General features: G+C 37.6%; 1 protein-coding gene across 3 annotated transcripts in view; it reads right to left on the bottom strand.

Annotated features, from left to right (window-relative positions):
- Positions 1–26,178, bottom strand: part of Itpr2 (inositol 1,4,5-trisphosphate receptor type 2) — a 471,319-nt gene that overhangs the window by 320,844 nt on the left and 124,297 nt on the right. For 2 of the 3 annotated variants that reach the window (XM_005328880.5, XM_040280879.2), the window contains 5 exons: positions 19,979–20,130; positions 16,016–16,115; positions 15,359–15,519; positions 7,125–7,266; positions 4,715–4,876 (listed from right to left, as the gene is read on the bottom strand). In XM_005328880.5, the coding sequence (XP_005328937.2) occupies positions 4,715–4,876; positions 7,125–7,266; positions 15,359–15,519; positions 16,016–16,115; positions 19,979–20,130 (717 nt within the window). Of the gene's footprint in view, positions 1–4,714; positions 4,877–7,124; positions 7,267–15,358; positions 15,520–16,015; positions 16,116–16,392; positions 16,414–19,978; positions 20,131–26,178 lie in introns of those variants that run through there. The other variant, XM_078015042.1, reaches the window with a different exon arrangement.

The following is a 26,178-nucleotide window of genomic DNA, read 5'->3' as shown; positions in this document are numbered from 1 at the left end:
GAAGGCAATTAAAACATATCAGTATACATATAATTTAAATTATGACAAAAAAATACATTGCTAAAATAATTTTTAATATGTATGCTTAAGCTCTTGTGAGAAAACCAAAAATAAATATAATTAAAATAACAAATCTTTACAACTTGGTAACTTAGGATGTCATCCGCCTAACAGAGGCTCTTTCTCTGAGTCTCCCCAAAAGCCATGACCAATGATTTTGGAAAGATGATGAAAAAGAAAATAACTATCTGATATCTCATTCATGAGACATGAGATCTATGCATCTACCTGAAGACTCTAGATGGATCTGGGTTGATTTCTTTCTTGTATATAAACTACAATGATCCATAAGATCTTTTCTTCAAAATAATTGTAAAAACTTAGTGACTTCTTATCATTAAAATGTAAACTGGGTTGGGGATGTAGCTCTGTGGTAGAATGCTTGCCTGGCATGCATGGGGCCCTGGGTTCAATCCCTAGTACCACACACACACACACACACACACACACACACACACACACACAGTGCAACCAAATAAGATAATGTAATCAACCATGTTGCTAATCAGATCCATTCATTCAGTAAAAATTTCTTAGAGGCCTCAAACATTCCGGGCACTGATTGGGAGACTAGAGGTATGGCTGTAAACAAGACAGATAAGCCATCATGAAGCTTTCATCCCTGTGAGCAAACAAATATACTCTCATTTCACATGTTGATAAGTGAAATGCAAAAAAAAAAAAATAGAAGGATGGAGAAAAGTGGCGACTTTAGATGGGAGATGCCAAAGAAAGGACATGGGCACAAGGATGGGAATGATCAAAAGGAGGCAGCCAGGGGAAGACCTGAAGAGAAGCCTTCTAGGCAGTGAAAGAAGCAAGTGCAAAGGCCCTGTGGTAGTGGAACTAAACTTCTTGTGTTCTACAAAGAAGAAATGGCCATGGTAGTGAAAGGGAAGTAAGCAGCAGAAAGCAAGAGCTGGAGTTGGAGAGGTAAGTCAAAAAAAGAGTCCTTGTGAGTTATGGTAAAGAGCAAAAACTAAGAACAAGAGAAAGCCACAGGAGTTTCAATGAAACTTTACTTACTCTGCTCCTTACTCTTCACACTAACTCTCCTATACTCCCACTCACTATTGCTCATTTTTAACATTGTGTGTATAAGCAACACATCTCACATAACAAGAGAACTAGTGAGCTGAAACCTTCTACAATCAAATGTTTTCCAGTTCCTGGGTATTCTCCTTGGGAAGGCATCTCTGTTTCTAAGATGGGAGAATGTATTGATTAGAAAGTGGCTTTGCCTCAGGCAAAATTTACTGGAATGTATCTATTCCTTGAAAATGGTATTGGTTTGCACAAATCTAATTATGTTCTAGGCAGCATTTTTGTGGTCTTTCAAAATGATGACTTTGTATATTGGTAGCCAATTAAGTAAAGTAAATGTCTTCTGTTGGTATATCATCTTAAAGATATGTATTGATTTACACACTTTTATGACCATTGTAGTCATACTCTGATATCGGGCAAACTTCCAAGAAGTTGGTAAATAATTAAATGAAATTACAGGGTTATCAAATTCTATAAATAATAACAAACAAAGACACACCATTAAAGACCAGGGTGAGCACTAAGTCATGAGTCAACTCTGTTAGACTGTAAAGTACAGGTGATGAGATGGGAAAATGAGGTAATTATGCAAAAAAGTAGGCCTTTCGCCTACATTTAAAAAAACCTTGTTCTTAAAACCATCAGCTATTTTATGCTTATTATAAATCATTCTTAATTCAAAAAGAAGTGATAAAAAGGTTTTTCAACAACCACTGAGTTTCCACTGGAGCACACAGGAAGAGGTGAGGGAAGATAAAATCCAACCCTCAACGAACACGGACTTCTTCGTTCCTTCCTCAGCTCAATGATCTAAAATTTGGGGAGAGGAGAGGAAGGAAAAGCTGACCCACAGCCACGTATGCACAGAAACCCAGGCCAGGTCCCCAGAGCATGTCAGCATTTACCTGGGATGAATCATGTGATTAGGCAGAGGTGTGTGCACATGTGTCTATGTGGCCCTTGCAGTGTTTGTTCATCAGAGGACATTTTCAGAGTGAAACTGCACACACCACAAGGAGCCTGGGTGCAGTTAAGACTAAGGGAGTGAGAAAACCTGAACATGCCATGCCAGAGAAAGGACACCAACTAAGATGTGCTGCCTGGGAACCTACCACAGGGAGCAGCACTGAAGCCCAGGGCAGGGATGGAGAACAGGAGGAGGGATCGTCAGCAGCCTTCCAAAGGCTAAGCACATTCAAGGATGGCACACATCCTGACCTTATGGGACTGAGGGCCCCAGGGACGCTGCAGACCTGTGAACTCTTTCTGTTAATTTCATTCTCTAATGATCCAGCACTACTTGTATGGGTGGCATGGTGGCCTATCTAGCAAAGCACAGTAATCTCCCCTTTTCCCCAAGGGACACATTCCATGACCCACAGTGGATGCCTGCAACATGGACAGTACCAGACCCGACTTAAACTGTTTTTCCTATGCATACACACCTATGATAAAAGTTTGATTTATAAATCAGGCATAGTAACATATTAATAATAATGAATAACATAGAATATTCACAACAAGATATTATAATAAATGTGATTTAAGATGATAGATCTATGTATTGAGCAGCCAGCTGAGTAATGTCTATATTTCTAGAATTACTTCTAGAATCTAGCAATTAATATTTTTGAACCAAAGTTGACCATGGGTAATGGAAAGAAGAGAAAATGAAATTGTGGATAAGAAGGGATTACTCTGTTTTTTCAGACGCAAGAAGAAAACTAAAGACAAGTAAAATATGCTGGGTAGCCTCATTCCAGACCCCCTCTGAAGACTTTAGACTCTCACAAGAGGACGCACCTCCAATGCAGATTCTCCAAATGCCTGAATGTCTGTCATTTTTTTTTTCTTTTTGTAGCTGTATATGGACAGAATGCCTTTATTTTATTTGTTTTATTTCTGTGTGGTGCTGAGGATCAAACACAGTACCTCACACATGCTAGGCAAGCACTCTGCCGCTGAGTTATAGGCCCAGCCCAAGGTCTGTCATTTAACATTCTGGATCTTGAGTTTTCCTCCAATGAAACATGAACAACTCTATCCACTTTTATCTTGCCATCTTAAAGGAATGTAGTGAAGTTGCAGGCCTAATTCCAGAAATAACATTTACCACTGGGAAGAAAGATGCTTATTTCTGGGGTTACATTTGAAAATATTTAAGGATTTGTGTACATTGTTCCCTTGCTTCCATTCTTTCCCATATTATTTATCTCCTGGCTGATCTGTTTTACATATTTTTGGAACTTTATTAATCTTTGAACAGAATTCCAAAGCCAACATATTTTTATTTAACACATCCTTCCATGTGTGTGTGTGTGTGTGTGTGTGTGTGTGTGTGTGTGTGTATGTGTGTATTCTTTTTTGCCAAAACACTTTCAAACTACCCAGAGGCAATAACACAATGATGGAGCGATAACCATAGTCCTGAGTGGAGAGCTCAGTGGTGGAGCACTTGCCTAAGATGCATGAGGCCCTGGATTCAATCCCCAATACTGTAAAGAAAGAAAAAGAACAACCTCCAACTTTAGGCAAGTTATTTAACCTCTCTGTTTCTCAATTCCTCATCTTAGTATCAACTAAACTGAGTTATTCTGTGAAAATTGCTTACAACTAAGCCTAAGGCAAAGTGAGCACTCTAAAACACTACTAAATATTCCTAACAACCTCCACCCTGCAGGACTGACACCACAGGCTGTGGGGTGCTTAGGCCCTCCCCCAGCCCTCTCCCACACCATTCCTCATGGAATAACTTCCTCAGCAAAACTTATGGCGGTGTATTCTACCAACCTGGTTAAGAGAAACATGGAAACTAATTTTCCAAATGATAATTCATTTTAAACAATTTTATGTTAAACATTCACATTATTGAACACAATGCAAAATATTATGTACTTTTAACATAAAACGAGACCTGAAAGAAATTTCATTAGGAGCCAACAACTTTTAGCTGCATCCCACGTGGCTTCCCTGTCCTCCTCAGCTGCAAATATCTCAGGGCTGAAGTACCCTTTCTAGCATCCATCATTCTCTCTTCAGAGGTCTCTGTTCCTAAAATCGCTTTTCCCATCCAATTTATGAGAATGATTCTCATCCTACTCAAATGCTTTCTTCTCCAGGAATCTGTCCTGGGTTCCCCAGCCACAACTGTGCTCCCCCTCTTGAGAATTTCCATCCTTGTCTTCTGTCTCTGCTCCCCTCTGCCTCCCCCTTACGCTTCAGATGCACATGCCACATGTTTTCCACTAGAAAACAAACTCCTTGGCCACAGATGTTGAGGTTGTACCTTGCAAGTTCCTCAAGCCAAGAAGTGTTCCATTCCTCTTTACGTAATAGACCCAGTACCCCTCCTGCCCAGAAGTTAATACGTTCACATAAGAACTCAGGATATCCTCACTCAAGCAAGGATTCTGATTTTATACACAGGAATAAATAACTACGTTGGCTCAAAAATACTTACAGATCATTTTTGTGCTGCCAATATAAAACACTTCATTGCAAAGTGAAAGTCCTAATTCCTACTTTCTTACACTTTACACAGCAATGAAAAGAACCCTGCTCACACTTCATATGTGAAACAGAATTAAGAATGGGGGCCACCTCTCACCTGATTTTTCCGGTAGTCCTGCTGCGAATGCCTGAGGACGCGGTAACAGAGCCGCAGCATGTACTTGTAGGGAGCATATCTTTGGTCCCCAAGGTCTTCGAGCCTCAACATAGGGCCTTCTCCTGCTTTCTCTTTAAAGGGTGCTTTAAGAATCCCAAATACCTATCGGGAATAAAAAAAATCGCATATTCTAATAAACATGCTTTATGATCATTTTTTTTTTTTTTTTTTTTTTTACAAATAAGAACATTGGCTCAAAACACTTTTGTAACATTTGAGTTGAATTAATGTAAAGGGGTGAAACTACTTAGGACACAGGACTAGAATGTTCAAGGAACAGAAAATCAATGCTAAATTCCTAAATTGAATGACAAAAATATTGTTTAAATAAAATGCTAAATTTTATTTAGAAATAATATGTTTTTAAATTGGGAAATAGAAAGATGTTCAGCTGTACCAAGCTGCATGTTTAGATGAACTAAATATAATTTCTGTATGCTTTTGGGTATTTTCCTACTATTTTCTATAACTTCCCCAAATCAAAATAATATAAAGAAACCATTTACTTTTTATCTGAAACTTACATCAGAAAATTGCTTCCAAATATAACTTTTACATCTTCCTAGGGTCAATTCAGAAAGAGGAAATAGCAATCCTAAATATATATGCACTAAATACCAGAGCACCCAAATATAACTCTTTCTAAAAGAGTAAATTCACTGTTCATGGTATACAAAGATGTGACCAAGTCAGTGAATATATCAGAATTAAAATATAATAAATAAGGACCCACATGGGCAGCTGATGGGACCCAGTGAGCCAGATGTTTGTAAGAAAGTTAGCAGTTAGAAAGTATTGGAAAGCATTGAGGATAAAATTTGCTTTGAGTAAGACAGCAGGTAGGCTCACCTGGAGACTAGCTGGTAGGATGAGTAAACCACTAGGAAAGAGCAGGTAGTCAAGGGAATGAGCATTAACATAAGAAGCAAAATGGAAAGAAATTCTCATGTGGAGCCCATGAAATGTGATAGCATTTCTTCAATAATTGTGTATTTACTAAACTTTGCATGTTATATTTATAACACTGAAATTAAAAATCTGATTGAAATTAAAAATATGTTGGTTAAAATATTAATAAATCCATACCAGGTCCCAAACGTCTTTGAAATCAAAAGTTTTGTATAAAAGCATTGCTGATGTCAGAAAATGCTTTGCTCCAATTAGATTTATAACACATTATTTGAGAAAAATATTGACTATATATACTATATACTGTGTCTACTATTTTCCTTTCTCAAATCAACAAGAACATGTATATTACTAACATAATTGTTAGTTATGTTTTAAGTATCTTCCTTGAGTCCATATGTAATTCACACAAAAGCCCATTACTTTAAGTAGCAAATAACAAGGAAAAAAAATAACATATAAAGAAGGACATGTCCAGATGTGCATATTATCAGGAAATGAACTGATTCACTGGTGTATTATAAATAATTTCAGGAAGATACAATAAAGGAGCAGCTCTAAATTCTCAGGGAAAAAAAAATCAGAATATTGTATGGTGTACTTATGAACCAGTGTTCCTAGAGAAAATAAGAGAAGAAGTAGGAAGAGGATGGAAATGGCATTTTCCAAGTTCATCTAGAAATTCTACCTAGAGATTTTTGCCAGCAGTTTCTGGAGAATCTGACCACAAAGGTTTTTTGGAGATCTTTGGTAGGCTGCTTCTGAGACCATCCCAGATGATCCTTGCCTCTTCATAATCACATCCTATGGAATCTTCTCCTTTGACTATGGGCTGAATTTATTAACTTTCTTCTAACTAAATACAGCAAAAATGGATAACATGTTATGTCTAAGATAAGATCATAAAAGGGCTGTGGCTCCTATCTGGGGGTCGTGTCTTGTTTCCTCTTGGATCCGTCACTTCTTTTTTTTAAATATTTTTTAGTTTTAGGTGGACACAATATCTTTATTTTTATGTGGTGCTGAGAATCGAACCCAGTGCCTCACACATCCTAGGTGAGAATGCTACCACTTGAGCCACATCCCCTTAATATTTCAGCCCCTTGGATCAGTCACTTCTAAGGGAAGCAAGTTGCCTCCTCTCCCTGGAGACTCCACTGGGAGAGGCCCAAGTGAGCAAGCTGGGAAGTGCATCTTCTCTCCTGTCTCCTCTCAACCTTGAGATGATGGCAGCTCCACTCAACTCCTTGACTAACTCTGAAAGACCCTCAGCAAGAACACCCACCTAAACTGCTCCTAGAGTTTTAATCCACAGAAACTTCAGTAAGTGTCTGTCTAGGGGTCATTCATAACACAGCAATCGATAATTCATACAAGGACTTTCCTGATACCATAATTTAAAAAACAAAATAGGCAAATTTAGCTTCATAACAAGATTCACCTGTGCCAATATGTTTTGTTCCCTCATTAGTTTCTGACGTTCTCGGTTCGGCTTGGTGATAACCACATCCAGAACTTCTTGTCCATTATTAGGCACATCAGCAACAAAAAAGATGAGGTCTTCCAATAATTTGGTCACAAACCTATCATAAAATGAAAAGGAAATTTCACTCTGTGGCTTAATTTTGGATTTTCTTTTTATTAAATGTAAGAACTGAAACAATGGAAAACAAAGTATTGATAATACAAATCTTTAATAAATAAAAGATAATATCTAATGCAGTTACTGTTTACCTTAACTTTTATAATAATATTCCTTCTCCAGTTCCTACGACAGCCTCTCTGCCTCTAGGTCTAATTGAGTATTTGCAGGCTTTTGTGAAATACAGTCCCAGGTGCCTCGACAACAGATGAGCTGGTAAGATAAGACCACCAGATTCTTTTCCATGATCAGCAAAGTAGAGTTTTTTCCATTTCAGAGAAAATGGCTATCCCTCTAAATTACTAAATTCAAACTTTATTTTTACTATTCACTCAAGCTACTGCGTTTCAATTTATTCTAATGTACAGAACAAATGCTGGGCGCAGTGGTGCATGACTGTAACCCCAGTGGCTTGGGACATTGAAGCAGGAGGTTTGTGAGTTCAAAGCCAGCCTCAGCAACATAGTGAGACACTTAGCAACTCAGGCAGACACTGTCTCTAAAGAAAATATTTTAAAAGGCTGGGCATGTGGCTCAGTGGTTAAGCATCCCTGGATTCAACCCTCGGAGGAGGAGGAGGAGGAGGAGGAGAAAAATTTAAACAATCTGTGAAAAGAAACCAAGTAGGCAATTAGACACTGTTGTGAAAGTATCAACTGTTCTATAAAAACCATAGTATTCTAAAACCAAACACCAATGTTCACTTGTAACTTGATATTTTGGTTACTGTTATTATTATAACTATTACTTGAACTTCAGTGGCATTTAGTCCCTGAAGTGTTTTGAAAATTCCTCCTTACTTAACTTTTTGCTCCCTCCTTCCTCTGCCTGTTCTTTGTAATTTTTTATGTTGGTAGGTAGATGGAGGCAGCCAGGCTTCATATTATTACAAACACTGGTAAACTTATTTGAACTCTGTATTTTTAAAAGAGATTTTCAAAGTTATTAATGATGAAATAAACTTGTTATTTCGTTTATAGACATGATTTTTATAGTAAAACAAAAAAATATTTAAATTAGCATCCTCCATGTACTGGTAACATAATCATTCCCCAGCATTAGTATGATACATCATGATCATATTAATAATAAAACTACAAGTGTCTCAACTATTACAGAACTGTTAGAATATATTTAGTCAGGAAACATCCTGATCCCATCTCCAAAGATCCTATGCCTCCTTAGTGTTCCTGTTTTAAATTTTAACTCAGTTCTTTGGAAAATGTGTCTAGCTGATAGGATTCACTGACATCTCAGAAGGCAACCACAGAAATAAAAAAACACATGTGCATTAAATATGGTGTGAACTTCTTTTGAATTATGACTTAATGTCTTCCAAGTCATTCAGTTCTTCTTAAAACAGAAAACATTTTTTTTTTTAAGCTCAGGTTACTTCAGCAAACTGAGATTAGTTAAACCTAGGTTGCAATCTGCTCAATATAAGTCCAGCTGGACCATAAATACTTGCATTTATTTTCTTTTTAAAACTACCAATATTCATTTTCTCTTTCTATTTCTCTAATTAGATATTTAGATAACTAAGAAAGCCTCAAAGTCTTCTAAATGTCATGAAACCTCCCAATGGTTAATGGATTGATGATGAAGAAAATTAAGTCCTGACTGAAGATCACTGCACACAAGCCCAAGCTGCAGAGCCCTCCCTAACGAGGGAGCGAGGGAGGCCAGAAAATATGAATATTTGGTTTTCGTTTGGTTTGGTTTTTGGTTTTGTGTTTTTTAATATTTCATCTCAAGCATCCCATCTATGGCCAAAAAAAAAAACTGGTTTGCTTTTCACACTCCAGTTCTGTATTGGGTGGTTACACCTTTCTAACTCATGTAATTATACTAATTTTTGTTTATTAAAAACTTTTTCTGGGGCTGGGGCTATAGCTCAGTGGTACAGCACCTGCCTCGCACGTGTGAGGCACTGGGTTCAATCCTCAGCACCACATAAAAATAAATAAATAAAGATATTGTGTCCATCTACAACTAAAAAAAAAAATTTAGAAGAAAACTTTTTCTGTGTGACTGTCAGGTATAGCAATAATGATGTACATAAGCATGTAATGTATATGTGTGTTGTGTGTATATGTGTATGTGCACATGTGTGTATATATATACATTTGTGTGTGTATATATATATATATGACACAGCACATCTGAAGACATTAATAAGAAGTTTCATGGATCAGAAATCAAATAAGAATAACACAGTGAAGAGCATGGCTAACATTCAACCCTCACAAGGTAGCCAGAACTGAAAGCACATGGTAGAGATGACACTAAAGACATAAAAGCAGGGAATAAAGTTGGGGTTCTCTACCTCTTCAAATATCCCCCCAAATCCAGTGGTCCCTCTAGGCTCTGGTAGTGGAAGGGAACAGAAAGCACATGATAGGACTGGGGCTAGCCACTTGTGATCAGGATGACCACTCATCACCAGAGGACCTGAAATCTCAGCACTCAATGCCAGACCCAGCTCTGGGCTAGTGGGATCAGGGAGACAAAATCCAAAGCTAATAGAGAAAATGAATGAACATAGGGAGGAAAAGCAAAAACCTCCCACCTGAAAAGAGACTAAAGAGTGAAATTCCAAAGCACATGAAAGAAACCGATTAAGAAAGACGAATATCACAATAAAGAATCAGGAGACCAATTCATTACCAATAAAATCAAGTAACAGAACAATTTCAAAATAACTTTTAAATAAGTATTATTTTTTTGGTCCTCCAATGGATAAAGAAAGTAGGTATCTACCAAAACTATATAACATTTTAAAATGCTGGTATGAATGAAGAATGGGCATATGTGCAAAGAACCTATAGAAATCTAAAAAATCACAATTTAAATCACTTAAGTAAAAGTCTAATTGATGAAGATAAACTATTCTGCACATATTCTAAGAACAGTTAGTGACTGTAAGATAGTATCAAAAATGAATATAAATAGAATAGAGAGACTTAAAAAGGCAATTATAAAAGATTAAATTAGGAGTTGAGGAAGATGATTAAGAGGAGCCCATATGTATTTAATAGGTGTTTTGACAGAAAAGAGAAAAATGGAAAGAATCGATATTTGAAGGAAAGTGGATGAAAAACTTAACATTAAAGGAAGACATACGTATTCGGATTAAAGTAACTGTCCAGGGGGAAGAACAGAAATAAAACATCCCCTTGAGAACATAGCAAGACATTAGGACATTGAGGACAGAGAAGAAAATCTACAAAATTACCAGACAGTAAAGAAAAATTACCAATAAAGATAAAAAGACAACAAAGATAACAATTGACAGCATATTTCCTAAGAGCAACAAAAGATTCCAGAAAATCATTAAACTATAGCTAAAAATACTATAAGAAAATAGTTGTCACTCTAACATTTCATACACAAATTGTCACTTAAGAGTAGAGGCAAAACTTGGGGCTGGGAGCGTAGTTCAGAGGCATAACGCCTGCTTGGTATATGTGAAACCCTAGGTTCCATGCCCAGGAGGAAAGAAAGAGAGAGGGAGGGAGGGAGAGAAAGAGGGGAAAAAAAGAGTAGAGGCAATATAAAAACATTTTAGACATTTTTATATATGTGAAGACTAAAGATTATAACCCAACAGAGCTCTGTTGAATGGACTGAAGAAAAGTGAGCCCAGAGAGAAGTGAGATGCAAGAATTAAAAACAAGCAGAGAGAGATAATTAATCACTGGAAAACAACTTTTAGAAATTAAATTTCTCAGTAAAAAAGATGGTTCAGGGGGTGCAGTGGTGCAGGCCTGTAATCCCAGCGGCTTAGGAGGCTGAGGCAGGAGGATCGTGAGTTCAAAGCCAGCCTCAGCAAAAGTGAGACACTAAGCAACTCAGTGAGACCCTGTTTCTAAATAAAATATAAAATAGGGCTGGGGATGTGCTCAGTAGTTGAGTGCCCCTGAGTTCAATCCCTGGTACCCCCCCAAAAAAGGATCTTACATCAAAATTTATATGACACATTTGTTCTTTTGTGTGTATCAAATAAAAAATAAAACTACAAATGAATAAACACAGAACTGTGGTTCTAGGCATATGCTTCGTGAATGATGGGAGGGAGACTATCAGTGCATAAGCAAAGCAGTGCTGAGGCACTTTCTCCCATGAGAAGAAGAAAAAAGTATTAATAACTTCAAGCTTTATAAGAAAGAATATATAAGAAAATGTATAATTAAGAATTTTGGGGCTAGGGCTATAGCTCAGTGGTAGAGTGCTAGTCTCATGGGTGTGAGGCACAGGGTTCGATCCCCAGCATCATATAAAAATAAATACATAAACGATATTGTGTCCATTTACAACTAAAAAAAATTTTAATGGAAAGAAAAGAATTTCAAGGCTGAGATTATGGTTCAGTGGTAGAGCACTTGCCTAGCACATGTGAGACACTGGGTTCAATCCTCAGCACCCCATAAAAATAAATAGTTATTTAGAAAAAAGAATTTCAGAGCACTTGCCAAAAAAAACAGAAGTACAACCTCAAGCTTCTGAATCAGTAGAGGAAAAGATAAGATGGGGAAGGGAAGGGAGAGATAACCTTCATCCATTGAACAGGAAGCAAAAAGGAAGTGGAAGGAAAAGAAAAGCTACCCTAAGTAAAAAAAAATACGAATAAGCCCAAAGACATTATTTATTACATGCAAAGTAATTAAACTTGCAAAATAAAATAGACTATTCAATTAAGTTTTTAAAACTCAAGGTCTCTGCTGCTCACAAGACACATAACTAAAACAAAATGACCAGGAAATCTGCAATCAAGGGACACTGAAAAAGAGGCATCAGGTAAATATTAAAGAAAAGATAGCTGGTGTTGCAATAGTAATATCAGGCAGATAACATTTGGTGAAAAATGATGGTACTGTGGAAAGCAACCTCAGAGACATCTGACCTGGCGATCCTCTGTTGGATGATCTCTCTAGATCCTGAGCTTCATCAAGTGGAATAAGAGCCAGACTCCAAGTCTATAAGTTGCGTGGAGATACATACAATCTAAGATCTTCAGCATTTATTAGCACCACACATGCATGCATGAAGAAATGTCTGACATAATTCTGAATTAATTACATCTGTAAACAGTGGATGCTACATACAAACCCTATGCAGGTAAAACATGCTCCCTAAGATGTGCAATGCACTACAGAAATTCTGGTTAAGGAGTGCACGTGTCACCTCCTCAAGGTCTGCGCAGCAGTCAACAGTCTTTCATATTTCCTTTCTCTCCCCTTCAACATGTTCCCAATACCTCTATTTCGTTGGTGCAACGAAAATATGTAAAATGCAAGCAGAAAATCCAACTGAAAATTATCTAAGGTTGAGCATCTTGGAGCACAACACAGCAGCTGTGCCTCCAGAGTCCTTTTCTGGGATGAGTAAAAGGAGGGTTACAAGGGAGAAAGAGAGAATTCCAACACCACAGGCATTTTGAGACAGACCTGCAATATTCTCACACCTTCCCTTTGACCTTGTATCATCTTCCTGGTTTTGAGTAAAAAGAACATCTAATAATAACTTCATTCTCCATAGGGGGAAAAAGTCAGGGTTGTCAGTTATTTTCAGAAAGAATTTTATATTGAATTCCAAAACTAAGAAAATAATATAGATGCATTCAACTATGCCAATAAACTCTACTATGCTGACAGGCAGCTTTGAATGCATTTTGATGGGAAATGGCTTTTCTAAGATTACTAAATTAAGATCAATAAGTGCAACTTCATATTTCTCAGGCAAAGTCTTCTCTTTGCTATTTTTTTTCACTCTAAAAACAGTGATAAAAGAAGCAGAGGAAATAAAATGCATGATCTCTGCTCACTACTAGACCACCACCTTCCTTGGACACATCTCGTGAGAAGGTCCCCTCCATCAGTAACTGGAGAAAGAGCAACTTGAGCCAGGTGGCATCCAGTGATGGTGGAGCACTCATAATGGGAATCTTTATTTGTCCTTCTCTTCAGTGAATACCTTCATGCTTAGAATCGTAAGAGGGGCTTAGTAAATTTCTATGCATATGTGAAAGGGACAGAGACAGAAATGGATTCATCAAATGAAATTAGATAAATCTCAGGCAAATAAAAATTCCTATCTGCACATTCGAACCCATTTCCTGTCATAATTGAGCTCTGGTATTTAATTATCTGTTTTCCATTAAAAGTGGGGCAGTTGCTTCAGCTTCTGGCCTTTATTTATTTCCTCCAACAGGGTTAGAGATATAATTGAATACACGACAGTTGTTTTCCAATGCAGGTCTGTCAGGGGAAAAGCAGAGGAAAGAACAGAGAAAGCCGAGAACCAGCTATTTCATTTGTTTGCATATTTATGATTTTTTTTTATCAACAGGAGCCGGACAGGGGGAAGCAAGTTAGTGTTTCATTCCTTTGTATTATAAGATACATACCTAAAAGTCTCTAAAACATATATGTTTAGTTAAGGGATACTTACAATGTGAGCCCCATGACACCACCACCCAGAGCAAGCAACAGACAATTACAGTTGCTTCCTTCCCTCACCAGTCAACTCCTGCCTCCCCTCATAGAGGAAACACCAACTGAATTTTGTGACGATGATTTTCTTGAACGTCTTTATAGGCCTTCCAATTGCCAAAACACCCCTCAAGAAGTTGCATTTATTTAGCTTGTTTTTTAACTTACAAATAGTGTAACAGCGAATGCATTTGTTGTAACTCATTTTCACTCAATCTAAAAAGTTTGGTAGATTTATTCACAGCATTGCACACAGACGTAGTTCTTTAATTTTCACAGCTATACCGTATTCCAGTGTATGAATATATCATGACTTTAATCATCTATGTAATGGGTGATGGATATGTGGACAGAGTTCAGTCTAGGAGTATTTAGAACAAGGCTGGACATTCCTGAGCATGTGTTCTGTGGCACATATGGAGGAGATCCTTTTGGACAGATGTTCAAGAATATTCAGCCAAGAGTGAAACTGGCAAGCCACAGGATGTTTACTTCTTTAACTTAACTAGTTTCTGCAAGGTGCTTATCTCAGTTATCATCTCACCAGCTGTGTCTGAGAGTTCTAATGCATGAATGCCTTGGCTTGGTAAACACCTTTATCTTGTTCAAATTAAAAGATAAGTTGCAAATCATTAAGAGGGAAAAATAGGACATTTGTGCTCAGATGTGCTGAAAAGCACACAGACTTTAAACTACATGTATTTGAAGCCCCCACTTATTACTTATGTGACCTTACACAAGTTGCTCACTCTCTCGATTCTCCTTTATATTTAATGAGAATATCTACCTCAGGACCATTTGAAGGATCAAATAAAATACATGTGTGATGCCTAACATAGTACCTGTTGCAAAGTGGAGATGCAATAATTTCTAGCTATCATTTTCATCCTCTCTCTCACTTATTTCCAAAATCAGTTTGAGAACCAAGGATCCAGTTTCTCTGAATGAGTTAAAAGGGCAAAAAGCTATGCCTTGCAGATTTTTTTCTAGTACTCCATTTTTTTTTTCATTTTGAAATACTAGAGCTGAGAAATGTGTCATGAATTAAAAATGACCAGAAAAACATAAAACTTCCTTTAGGACATTAAACTCTAAGACCAAATATCAAATCAAGTGTAGCAAATGGTATCATGAAGCCTTTAAAAGAAAAGATAATATCTACAGGGCTGGGATTGTGGCTCAGTAGTAGAGCGCTTGCCTCACATGTGTGAGGCACTGGGTTTGATTCTCAGCACTGCATATAAATAAATGAATAAAATAAAAGGTCTTCATCAACTGAAAAAAAAATTATAAAAAAAAGAATAACTACAAACAACTATTTTCAAGGCATGGAAAAAGCAAATACTCCATCAGATTTTAAATCACTACTTTTCAATCACTCATTATGATCAAGAGAAATTAAGTCCTCACCTCATTCAGAAGGAATTGTGCTACTACCAAGAATATTCTATTATTCCCTAGAGTCACTCATTCACTGAAGGTATACAGCAATAATTGACAATTAATTCCTGATGATTAAAAGCCATTTTAAAAGTTACTAACCTCCTTTCATTCTGAGTTATGGTGCCATTTTCCAGCTTTTTAACCGTGGTTGCTAGCACTTTGTTTGCATCATTAGCAAAGTCTAAGTCTCGGACCTCAGACAGTGGGACAGACACAATGGCAAATGCTTCTTTATCCTCTTTTGTTTGGCAGGTTCCAATCTGGAATGTGTTTTTCCATTAAGATTAGTTCTGCTAAATAACCATGCAATATTCTTCAAAGACTAACATGTATCAGTACTGTTTAAGAAATATAAGGCAAGAATAGATAATCCAAACACAGTAACTCCCACATGCATCACTCTCTGGGAAAGAAGGCAGGGATGCGGTACCAAAAACATTGTCCCTTTCACATTGTCCTTTGCTTCACTTCCAACAGAGCACAGAAGAGGCAATCCTGAAATCATACCCTCTTCCCAAATATTGTTCCCATTCTTTTTGGAATCTATACTACGGCCTCCTGACTGACAGTCCTGCTGCAGCCCAACCCGTATGGTTCTGCTACCTCAGCAAGTGGCAGATATAAGAACTCAATGAAATGAATTACAATAATCTCTAATGTTGATGAAGGTGGATTCTAAGGAACATGTCAGAAACCCCCTAAATCCTACAAACACAACATTTGACAAAAAATTAAACCATTCTTGGCAATATTTACCTTCAACATAACAGGTCGTTCTTCATCTGTGTCTATAGGAATACTAGTACTGGTTACCCATGTGTTGGTGCATAAATGTCTTAATCGAACATATGAGTTCCTAAAAGAAAACAATGTAAAAGACAAGACTGTAACAAATGTGGCATATTTGTCAACATATAACATGTTGACATATTTAACAGTTTCATATATGAGAGGAACATAAATATATCTTAGACTATCAAGATACATTTGGATTATGAAAAAATTCTGAATTTAGACTACTTCAAAGCAAGCATACTATTATTACCCAGGCCAGTTGTTCTCTCAAAGTGTCAACATCAGCAGAATCAACATCACCAGGGAAATTAGCCAAAATGTAAATTCTGAGACCTTACCCCAGTCCATGAAATCAGAAACTCTGGAGGTAAGGCCCCAAAAAATGAGTAGTTCAACAGGCTTCTCAGGCAATTTTGATGCACACTAAAGGAACACTGATCAAGTAACCACCTCCATTAGAACTGCTCCTGCCAGCTGTCTCCTGTGTAGCTTAATCATCTGCATGTGAAAGTATGTACAGTTGATCCCCGTTATTTGTGAATTCCGTACTTGTAAATTCTACTTACTGAAATTTATCTGTAACCCCAAGATCATAGAGCTTTTGTGGTCATTTGAGGACATGTGCAGAGTGACAAAGCATTTGAGTCATCCAACAGGCACCTTTCCAAGCTGAGGTCCAGCAAGGTGACATTTGGCCTCCTTGTTCCAGCTCTACTGTAAATACATGTTCCCTTTGCAGTCTACTTAGTGCCACATTTTTTTTTCCATTTCTATGCTTCTCATTGGAGATTTTGGTGTTTAAAATGGCCCCCATTCTAGAAGTGCTATCAATCATTCCTGTGATATGACTGAAGAAAATTCTTGTGCTAGATAAGCTTCATGTAGGCCTGAGTTATAGTCCTGTTTCCATGAGGTCAATGTTAATGAATCAAAAGTACATAGACAATAAGGTGTCTTTAAACAGGCACGAACACAAAACCAGTTTATGTACTGACTGATTAAAATGACCAGAAACTAACAGAACATAACCCTATACTTCCCCTATGAACAATGGTTCATTCTGCTAACGGCTCATTTTGCTAATTCCATGAATCATGATTAACAAAAATTCACTGCATATAACCATTGAGAAAGTGCCCAGAAAAGCACACCTAGACCTTCATCCAGCTCAAATATTACCATTTTTATTGAATTTTTTATTACCATTATTTCCTTTAAAAATATGTGTATAGGACTAATTAAAAGAAAAGCCCATAAAGTTTTCTGCCTTAGAGTTCCTAAGTATAAAGATTAAACATAAACATATCATACAACATAAGATGTAAAACATTTTGGCCAATAAGAGAAAATAAATAAAATACCAGTGACCTCAGGGAAAGAGATTCATTCAACAATATGGTTCTACATTCACACAAGTAGAATAAACAGAAAATGAGTTGCAAAAATCTAAAATGACAAGTATCCAATTCTGAAGGTTGAACCCAGGGGTGCTTTACACTGAGCTGCTTCCCCAGTCCTTTGAATTTATCATGAGGCAAGATCTTGCTAAGCTGCTGAGACTGGCCTCCAACTTGTGATCCTCCTGCCTGAGCCTCTTGAGTAGCTGGGATTACAAGGGTGCACCATTGGGCCCAGCATAAGCATCCAATTCTTATCTAAATAACCAAAATTTCTGAAATGTCTCTGGTCTTCCACTTATCTTCTGCACTGAATTATACAGGAGATATCATTTGTATACAGTGGTCTTCCTTTGCATTTTAAGCATCGGGAAAGTGGATCATAGCTTATATATCTCTGTGGTTCTTTCCCCTATTTTACCCTGGCACTACTTCAATACAGGTTGAGTACCCTTTATCCAAAATGCTTGTAACAACAGTGTTTCATATTTTAGATTTTTCCATTTTGGAATATGAGCACAATGGGGTACCTTGGGAGTGTCCCAAGTTTAAACATGAAACTCATTGATGTTTTACACATACCTTAGATATATAGCCTGAAGGTAATGTTATACAATATTTGTGGTGCACCTGTATTTTCACTAAAACCTATCATATGAGGTCAGGTGTGAAATTTCCCACCTGTAGCATCATGTTGGCTTTCAAAAAGTATCTGTTTGGGCAATATTTCAAATTTTGGATTTTCATATTAGGGATGCTCAACCTGTATGTGCTTACCGAGTTAACTCTTATTTCTGGGTTCAAAATAAAAGAGAATATACTCCAGCCTGTTAACTTACATCTTGAGAGGATTTTGGAACTGAGTACCTCTTTAGGACCTATGCCAGAAAAATATATTGTCAGTAAGACCTTGATGTAATCTGAACAGTGAGATCCTTTACCATTTCCTTGAACAAATTCTCTTGATGGGCATTCAAGAAAGACTCCACTTTCAAGCCAAGCCTGGTGGCATGCACCTATAATCCCAGAAGCTTGAGAGGCTGAGGCAAGAGGACCACAAGTTCAAAGCCAACATTGGCAACTTAGCAAGGTTAAGCAACTCAGCAAGACTCTGTCTCTAAATAAAATATTTTGTTAAAAAAAAAAAAGTTGGGATTGTGGTTCAGTGGTTAAACACCCTTGGGTTCATTCCCAAGTACCCCCACACACACACAAAAAAAAAAAAACCCTCCAATTTTGCTGAAAAATCTAAAATGAGTGAAGTCATTCCAAGGAGTAATTAAGATCCCAGTTCTGGGAAGACAAGGCAGGAGACAGACCTGATGGGGGATCTCTTTATAGACTATATGGGAGAAAGGGAAGCCTGAGAGATGGACTCACATAAAGTCAAGATTCAGCAACATTCCTCATGAATGAGAATCCCATGGAATTCTCATACCCTGGGACACTCCACAGTGATGTTTCTCAGCAGTATTAGTACAGCCACATTTTACCCTTCCCAAAAGGGACTGATACAACAGCGCCTGCATCTTTGCATAGTTACCTTCATTCACTTAAACTCTACCCAAGGCCTAAGTATAACACTGCTCCATCAAGGCCAACTGAGCGATACCCCACCCTGGCCCAACAATGTAGACGGCACTCAGTGTTTCCAACAAGCGCATCAGGATGCTACTGTTGGAAGAGAGTTGTGGGCAAAAGAGCTCAACTGAAATAGTCAAATTCAAGCAAAAGAACATAAGATATTCTCTTACATTAGGTTCTGACTGCCTAATTTCCCATCGCCCTCCCCCCTAACCCACTTAGGTCCAACTCTACTTGCCTCCTCACTGGTCCTTAAAAACACCTAGTAAATTTCAAGATTCTTCCATTCCCTTTTCCTGCTGCTTGAAACACTCCTCCCAGATGGAGTGGACTCAATCCCTTGATTCAAGGGCCATTCCTGCACACTCTGATCTAACAGAATTCTCTGTACTCTGCAATTTTTCTTCAAAGTATTGTCATTACCTGACCCTATATTTTGTGTTTGCTGGTTTATTTACTGCTTGTCTCTTCCATTTGAATGTCAGTATATAACCAGTTTGCTCACTGCTGTCTTCTCAGTGCCAAAGGCAATGCCTGGAATGTAATCAATGTTCCTTAAATATTGTTGACTGAATCACTAAATAAATGAACAAATGAAGTGGGGAACCTGACATAATAAAAATAAATGATAAAAGTATTCCTAGAAATGCTTTTAGATTATTTATCATTTTTGTAACCAAAGGCCATATAAGTAATAGGAATAAATGATTCTTATGAATTTTTCAGAACTCAATTGGTCCTGTACCTTTTAATTATTTATAAGAATAAAATAAACTATGTTAATCTACTCACAAAAGAGGCACGATATTTTACACACTTTTTCTTCACTTATGCTCTGGATATCACAGAAATTCTATTAACACTATGATTTTCATTCCTTACTTACTCCTAAAACTATTCAAAGAAACATCTTTTAACCATATATTCTTTTTTTTTTTTTTACCTCGGAACCAAGCAGTCAGCTCTCTGAAGAGTTGTGGCATCCAGTTCAAAAAGAGATGCAATGTCGTTTCCATGTGGGACTGAGACCAAAGTGTACATGATCTTCTCTCCTGACTGGCGTTTTTTCTTTGAAGTTGGAAGGTCTCCATCTCTCTGTTGAGAAGATATAAAGTTATGTACTTTTATCAACTTTCTTATTAAACTCGCCACTTAATCAGGAAAGAGTGTTTGAATTTGCATGTTTCTAAAGATGTCTATTTCACAAGTCCCAGAAAAAGCATATTCGACCTGACAGTCTTTGAGGAAACTATTATCAAGACACACACTCCTGGGTGGCATTGGATCCAGGCACATCGTTACGGCACTCACAGTCACAATAGCTATGGTTCTTTTCCTTGTTTCCTTCAATCTATTGAAAAGTAAGGATTTGGGCCATTTGATAAACCAAATACAGAGAAGAAACAAGGCTTCATCTAGATCCAAAATTAAAGACATACATATGGGAAACAAATATATGTAAAGGTGCTCAACATCACTAAGCATCATGGAAATACAAATCCAAACCACCATAACTATCACACCGTTAGAATGTGTATTTTCAAGAAGACAAGAGACAGTCAGTGTTGGGAGGGTGTAGAGAGAAAAGAACCATCGCATACTGTTGGTGGGACTGTAGGTGCAGCCCTTGTGAAACACAATATGGATGTTCCTAAAAAAACTAAAAAGATAACTATCACATGGCCCAATAATCCCTCCTCTGGGCACAGACCCAAAGGAGATGAAATCTCCACTCATAAAGACATCTGTGCCCCACATTCACTGAAGTACTATTCACAATGGTCATCACATGGAGACAACATAAGTTGTCCATTGATGGATAAAAAGGCAAAGAAATCTGTGAGACATATATAAATACACATACAGAGAGACAGATGGTCCCCCATTTGTAATGGCTTGACTTATATTTTTTTTTTACTTTATGATGTGTAAAATCAATATGCATTCATTAGAAACCACACTCCAAAAAATGAATTTTGATCTTTTCCTAGGCTAGCAATCTGCAGCATGATACTCTCTTGCTATGCCAAAAAAAAATCAGCTCTCAGTCAGCTACAAGGTCTCAAGAATCAAAAACCAATGATTAATAGTATACTGTATTGCTAAGGATATGATGTTTGGTAGGTTAGGAATGTTAAGCACATTTTCAGTTATGATATTTTCAACTTACAATAGGTTTAACAGAATGTGATCCCATCATAAGTCAAGGAACATCTGAACAATGGAATATTATTCAGACTTTAAAAAAAAAAAAACGGAGGGAGACCTTGACATTTGTGACAATAGATATAAACGTAGGGGACATAATGCTAAGTAAAATAAGCCAGACACAACAAAACAAAATACCACATGATATCAGTAAAGTGCTCCTGGGTTCAATCCCGGGTACCTCCTCCCCCCACAAAAAATAAAAGGTAACTATATGAGATAATGGATATGTTAATTTGTTTCATTATAATAATAACTTCACCACATATATGTATATTAAAACATCATGTGATACACCTTAAGTGTACAGGATTTTTAAAAGGAGAGAGAGAGAAGGAAAAAAGGAAGGAAGGAAGGCAGGCAGACAGGCAGAGGTGTGTTATGTCCTGGTCTATATCATGCAACTTGATAAGAAAATCCAGGTGTTATGCTAAGATACACCTGGTAATGAAGCACTATTCTCCAAGGCTCTAACATCTGGTGGTGCCACGGAAACCACACTGCTGACTGCAAACAGCTGAGACAAGAAGGCCTGAACAAGGCCCACAGAATCCTTAACAGGCCCAGTAGAACACTGCATGCAACTAAGAGTGGCTTCTCAAGGTTACAAGCACACTGACAGATGATACTGAAGACGGTAAGGATTTCAATGAAGAGGCTAAGGAACATGAGGAAGAAGGAGGAGGTGCAAGAAGAGGAAGTGGTCATTCCAAAAGAAGCAAAAGGAAGTTTGTTTTAAATTATATCCTCAGAAATATGAAACATGGGGAGAAATAGGCCAGGATGACAACAGTGGCAAATAAATACTATGAAAGAACATAAGATATTCTCTTACATTAGGTTCTGACTTTTTGGATTTCGTAATACTTTTGCTGCAAAAAAGAAAGAACTACCAAAACCGGGAGTGGCGTTAACACAGGTGAGAGAAGACTGCCTCAGAATGTAAGAACACAGAAATGATGGACGAGATCAGTCGGTTGTAGAAATAACTAGAAGGATTTTTGTGTACATGTAGGTAATGAGATTTGGGAATGTCTTAATCTGTTTTCTGTTGCTACAACTGAACACCACAGATTGGGTAGCTTATAAGAAGAATGGTTTATTTAGCTAATGATTCTGGAGGCTGGAGGTTCAGGAACACGGTGCTGGCTGCTGGTGACACCTTCTCGCTGTACCCTAACGTGGTACAAGGCACCACATGGCAAAACAGAGAAAGCTAGTCAGAGAGCTCACTTTTATCATAAAGCCATGTCTACAATAACCTACTAATCCCTGAATAAAGTAACCCATTCATGAGGGAAGAACCCTCATGCCACAGTCACCTCCCAAAAGTCCCACCTCCCCACACCACTTGCATTGGGGACCAAGTTGCCAACACATGAAATATAGGGACACTTTCCATTGTAGCAGCGCACAAGCAGCTTCCGTGGAATATTGGAATGGAACAACTAAGAGCTTATCAATTACATTGGACCATGTTTGAAGAAAGGCTTTATTAACAGAAGATCAGCATGTAACCTAAATAAATGGAGCATCTGTGAGCAAGAACTTCACAGGTTCTCTGACCACTGACGAGCATAGATGTAATAAACAGGTATGCCAGTCTTCTTGGTAGAATGCCATTGGCATATGATTTCCTGACTGGGTTTCCGATACACCAATCTTCTCATTATAATTTAGCTTTTGATATAGATATTCTTTCAAGGGCAATGCACTAACTGACCCAACTATTTAGATCTGCTTAACAGTTGAAAGTTGGTGTTGTGGTTTATCTATCAGTCACTTGTGAGTTCAGTTAAGAGAAGACAATCCCCCTCCATTCATTCCCCTTTTGGAATGCTAATGAAATGAATCTTCTAGAGGAATAAGAAGATATTAGATCTAGGTTCCTAAAGATAACCTTCCTACCAACTCTCCCTGGTACCGTCTTCCTGTGGGGGTCCAAGCAAATCAGTCAGGAGCCTCTTTATTTTGACACTCTCACATTGCAACACTGAGAATCTTTTCCAAACACAGGTTTCATTAATTAGGGTTAATTAAAACAGGCCACTCTGAGTTACTCACGCTATTTAAGACCTGTGGTTTTACTTTAATTACATAGAATATATGGAATGTACTATTCTTCCCTTAAATAATTCATGTAGGTCTTTGAAAAATGGCCTTAATGAATAGAAAATTTTCCATTTATAAATAACACAACAATTGTTTATGTGTGAATAAGAGCTTTTAACATGTTTAGTTGTTATTTTTTTTAAAAGACAAGTACTGTTGTCTTAAGCATTTTGTTTTTGATCTCTCATACATTGTTAATTTGTTACATGAACTTTCTCTGTAAAGAGTCTGACAGTAAACTTCAAGGCATCTCCTGGAATTTTTAACTAATGATATCCCAATAACAAGTTTCAAGTATATATTTTTTAATATATGAATCTGACTTCAATGTAGAACAAAGTCAATATTAGATCTTTATAGCATGAAGACCATCTTGCTCAGAACCATACGCTTGTGGCTTTTGTTTATAAACCCACATTGATTTTTAAGTAAGAAAAAGAAAGACATGGAAACAGTAGTTCCCTGTGTGGAATTACTGCAGCTCAATGGTCTCTCCCTTGAATCACAAAAATGCATTAAGGTCCCACAGAGCTTAAACGGGTGTGAGATGTAACATCAGTGAGCTCAATTCAGGGTGACACAGGGTCTCAGAATGTTAACCCAGTCCTGGAAATGCAAACTGGCATTTTCACTGGGAAGGAGAGGCAGGGCCTCCCAGGTTACAGGAGATTCTGACCCTTAAGAAAAGCCACTTAGGAAACTCAGGGCTCTCCTGGTTTCTCCTGCTGTCCTGGGGCCGGTGGCAGCAGAGCAGTTAGACCCCTGGAACACCTTCTGTGTTACTCACTGGTGAGTCAACAATTTTTAGCAGGAACCTCACATTGCAATTCTGTTGTTGGGAGCCAGAGACATTCTGTAAGAAACATGTCTGCTTTTCTGAGCTGTGTGAGGCCGTGGCATAATGATGCATAGGCTTCTCTGTTTGCATTCCCAGCCTCTTGGGCTTACTGCTGACTTTATGTAACCACACACAACACTGCCTCTTAAAGCTGCACATGTTCCTCCTCTTGCAGGGCTTCCTGAACAAATCCTCACTCTCTCTTTTTTTCTTTTTTCTTTTTTCCCCCTTAGCACTTAACCAGTGATGAACACAGAATTAAAAAAAAACTAAAGAAATTGGGGGAATCTTACTTTCAGAAGCCAGTGCTCAAGGAATTTTGAGAGTCTTTCAGAATCTGGCATCACCACATCCCAAAATTCTACAGAATGTACAATTTCATTTTCAGCAAAGTTTCCTGATTCCAATAATATTTCTGTTTGTATACATAAATGCACGTAGATAGACCAGTGGTTCTCAATGGGGGAGATTTTGTCCCTGGGGGGGTCATTTGAAAATTTCTAGACATATTTTTAATTGTCATAACTAGGGACTAGGGGTGGGGGGCTGTTGGCACCTACCTAGTAAATAGAGGTCATAGATGCTGCTAAACAGCCTGAGATGCAAAGGACACCCCACACGCAACAGAGACTTGCCTGGCCCAATATGTAGATATTGCTAGGGTTGAGAAACCCCACCATTAACCAAAGATACTCCTCCAAAAATTAGATCACATTCCACATAAATATGGTTGTGTTAATATAGGTGGTGCTGCAGTACATTTAAAAAAAAAAAAAAAGAAGAAGAAGAAGATTTTTTAAAAAAGCCCTTTCCCAGAATCATTTGAAAAGATACAACCTTTCAAGAAGAAATAATGACTGTCAGGTTCCAAGCCTGGCTTGACGCGGTTCCAATGTTTACCGGGTCCCTGTGGATGCTGTACATTTGTAAGATTGGAAATAATAGACTCCTTTGTAAAATAAATACAGCAATTTGGGTCTTAATGGGAGCTCTGACACACATCGCCTCATTTCTGCGGCACCATGCATTAACCTCTGAAACTTCAAAAATGGAAGGCAACATTTTGATAAAGGTTTCTAAATTACAGGAAAAATATTAACTGGGCATTAAATAGACAACCTAGGGAAAATTAGGAAAGAAAAAATTAGCATAGTCATAGTGAACTCAGCATTACTGGAACCCAGATCTGAGGTGAAATGGCCTTCTGTTTTGGGAAATTGATTTCTTATTTCACAGGCAGGAGATAAAGTCTGAAGCCTCCTCTGTTTTCTTCTTTAGACAGAAACATAATTATTGCTCTGTGGTAAATGATCTATAAAATGAGAAGCCATATTGTTGTCGTTATAGTTCCATACTCTCTGTTTTGTTTACTCTCAAGCTAGGGTTTCTGGAGAGGAAAAAAATTAAATCAAGTGTCTCCAGTTGGATGTCTCTCTGAGATGACAGATGAGATACAGTCATAAACATCTCCAGCAAATGCAGCCCCACCTGTCTTGTGTACAATTAAGGAAATGCCGCTGACAACTGTTTAAACAGAAGAGCATTCTTCTCACCTTCAGAGGCAAATGAAGAAATGGTGTTTTGAAATAAAAAGGAAAAAAAATACGTATCAAGACAGGGTAAAAGCTGGATTAGCACAAATAGTGAACTTCGCCACAGATTCATGAATTATTTATATTTTCTGTGCTCTACATACCTTTATATCCCATATTCTCCCACTCCACTCTGCCCAGTACCACCAACAGTATGAAGCAGAAAGAAAATGAGCACAGAGATGTAATCCAATCGCTCAATGTGAAACTTTGATATCATGCCCTTGTAATAGTGACAACCTTTATTGCTAGCCTACTAACAGCTTTTATTTTATTCTTATTTTATTTTTCCCTTTGTTTGATCCCATTTTATCGCATGGCACCCAGATGAGGTATATAAGGCAAACATCTTCACCCCACTAGATAAGGAAACTGAGTCTCAAGAAAGCTCTC

This window comes from Ictidomys tridecemlineatus, chromosome 6, assembly GCF_052094955.1.
Source record: "Ictidomys tridecemlineatus isolate mIctTri1 chromosome 6, mIctTri1.hap1, whole genome shotgun sequence".
Taxonomy (NCBI): Eukaryota; Metazoa; Chordata; class Mammalia; order Rodentia; family Sciuridae; genus Ictidomys; species Ictidomys tridecemlineatus.
The sequence above is the reverse complement of the archived record's forward strand: the minus strand, read 5'-3'. Positions and strand labels throughout refer to the sequence as shown.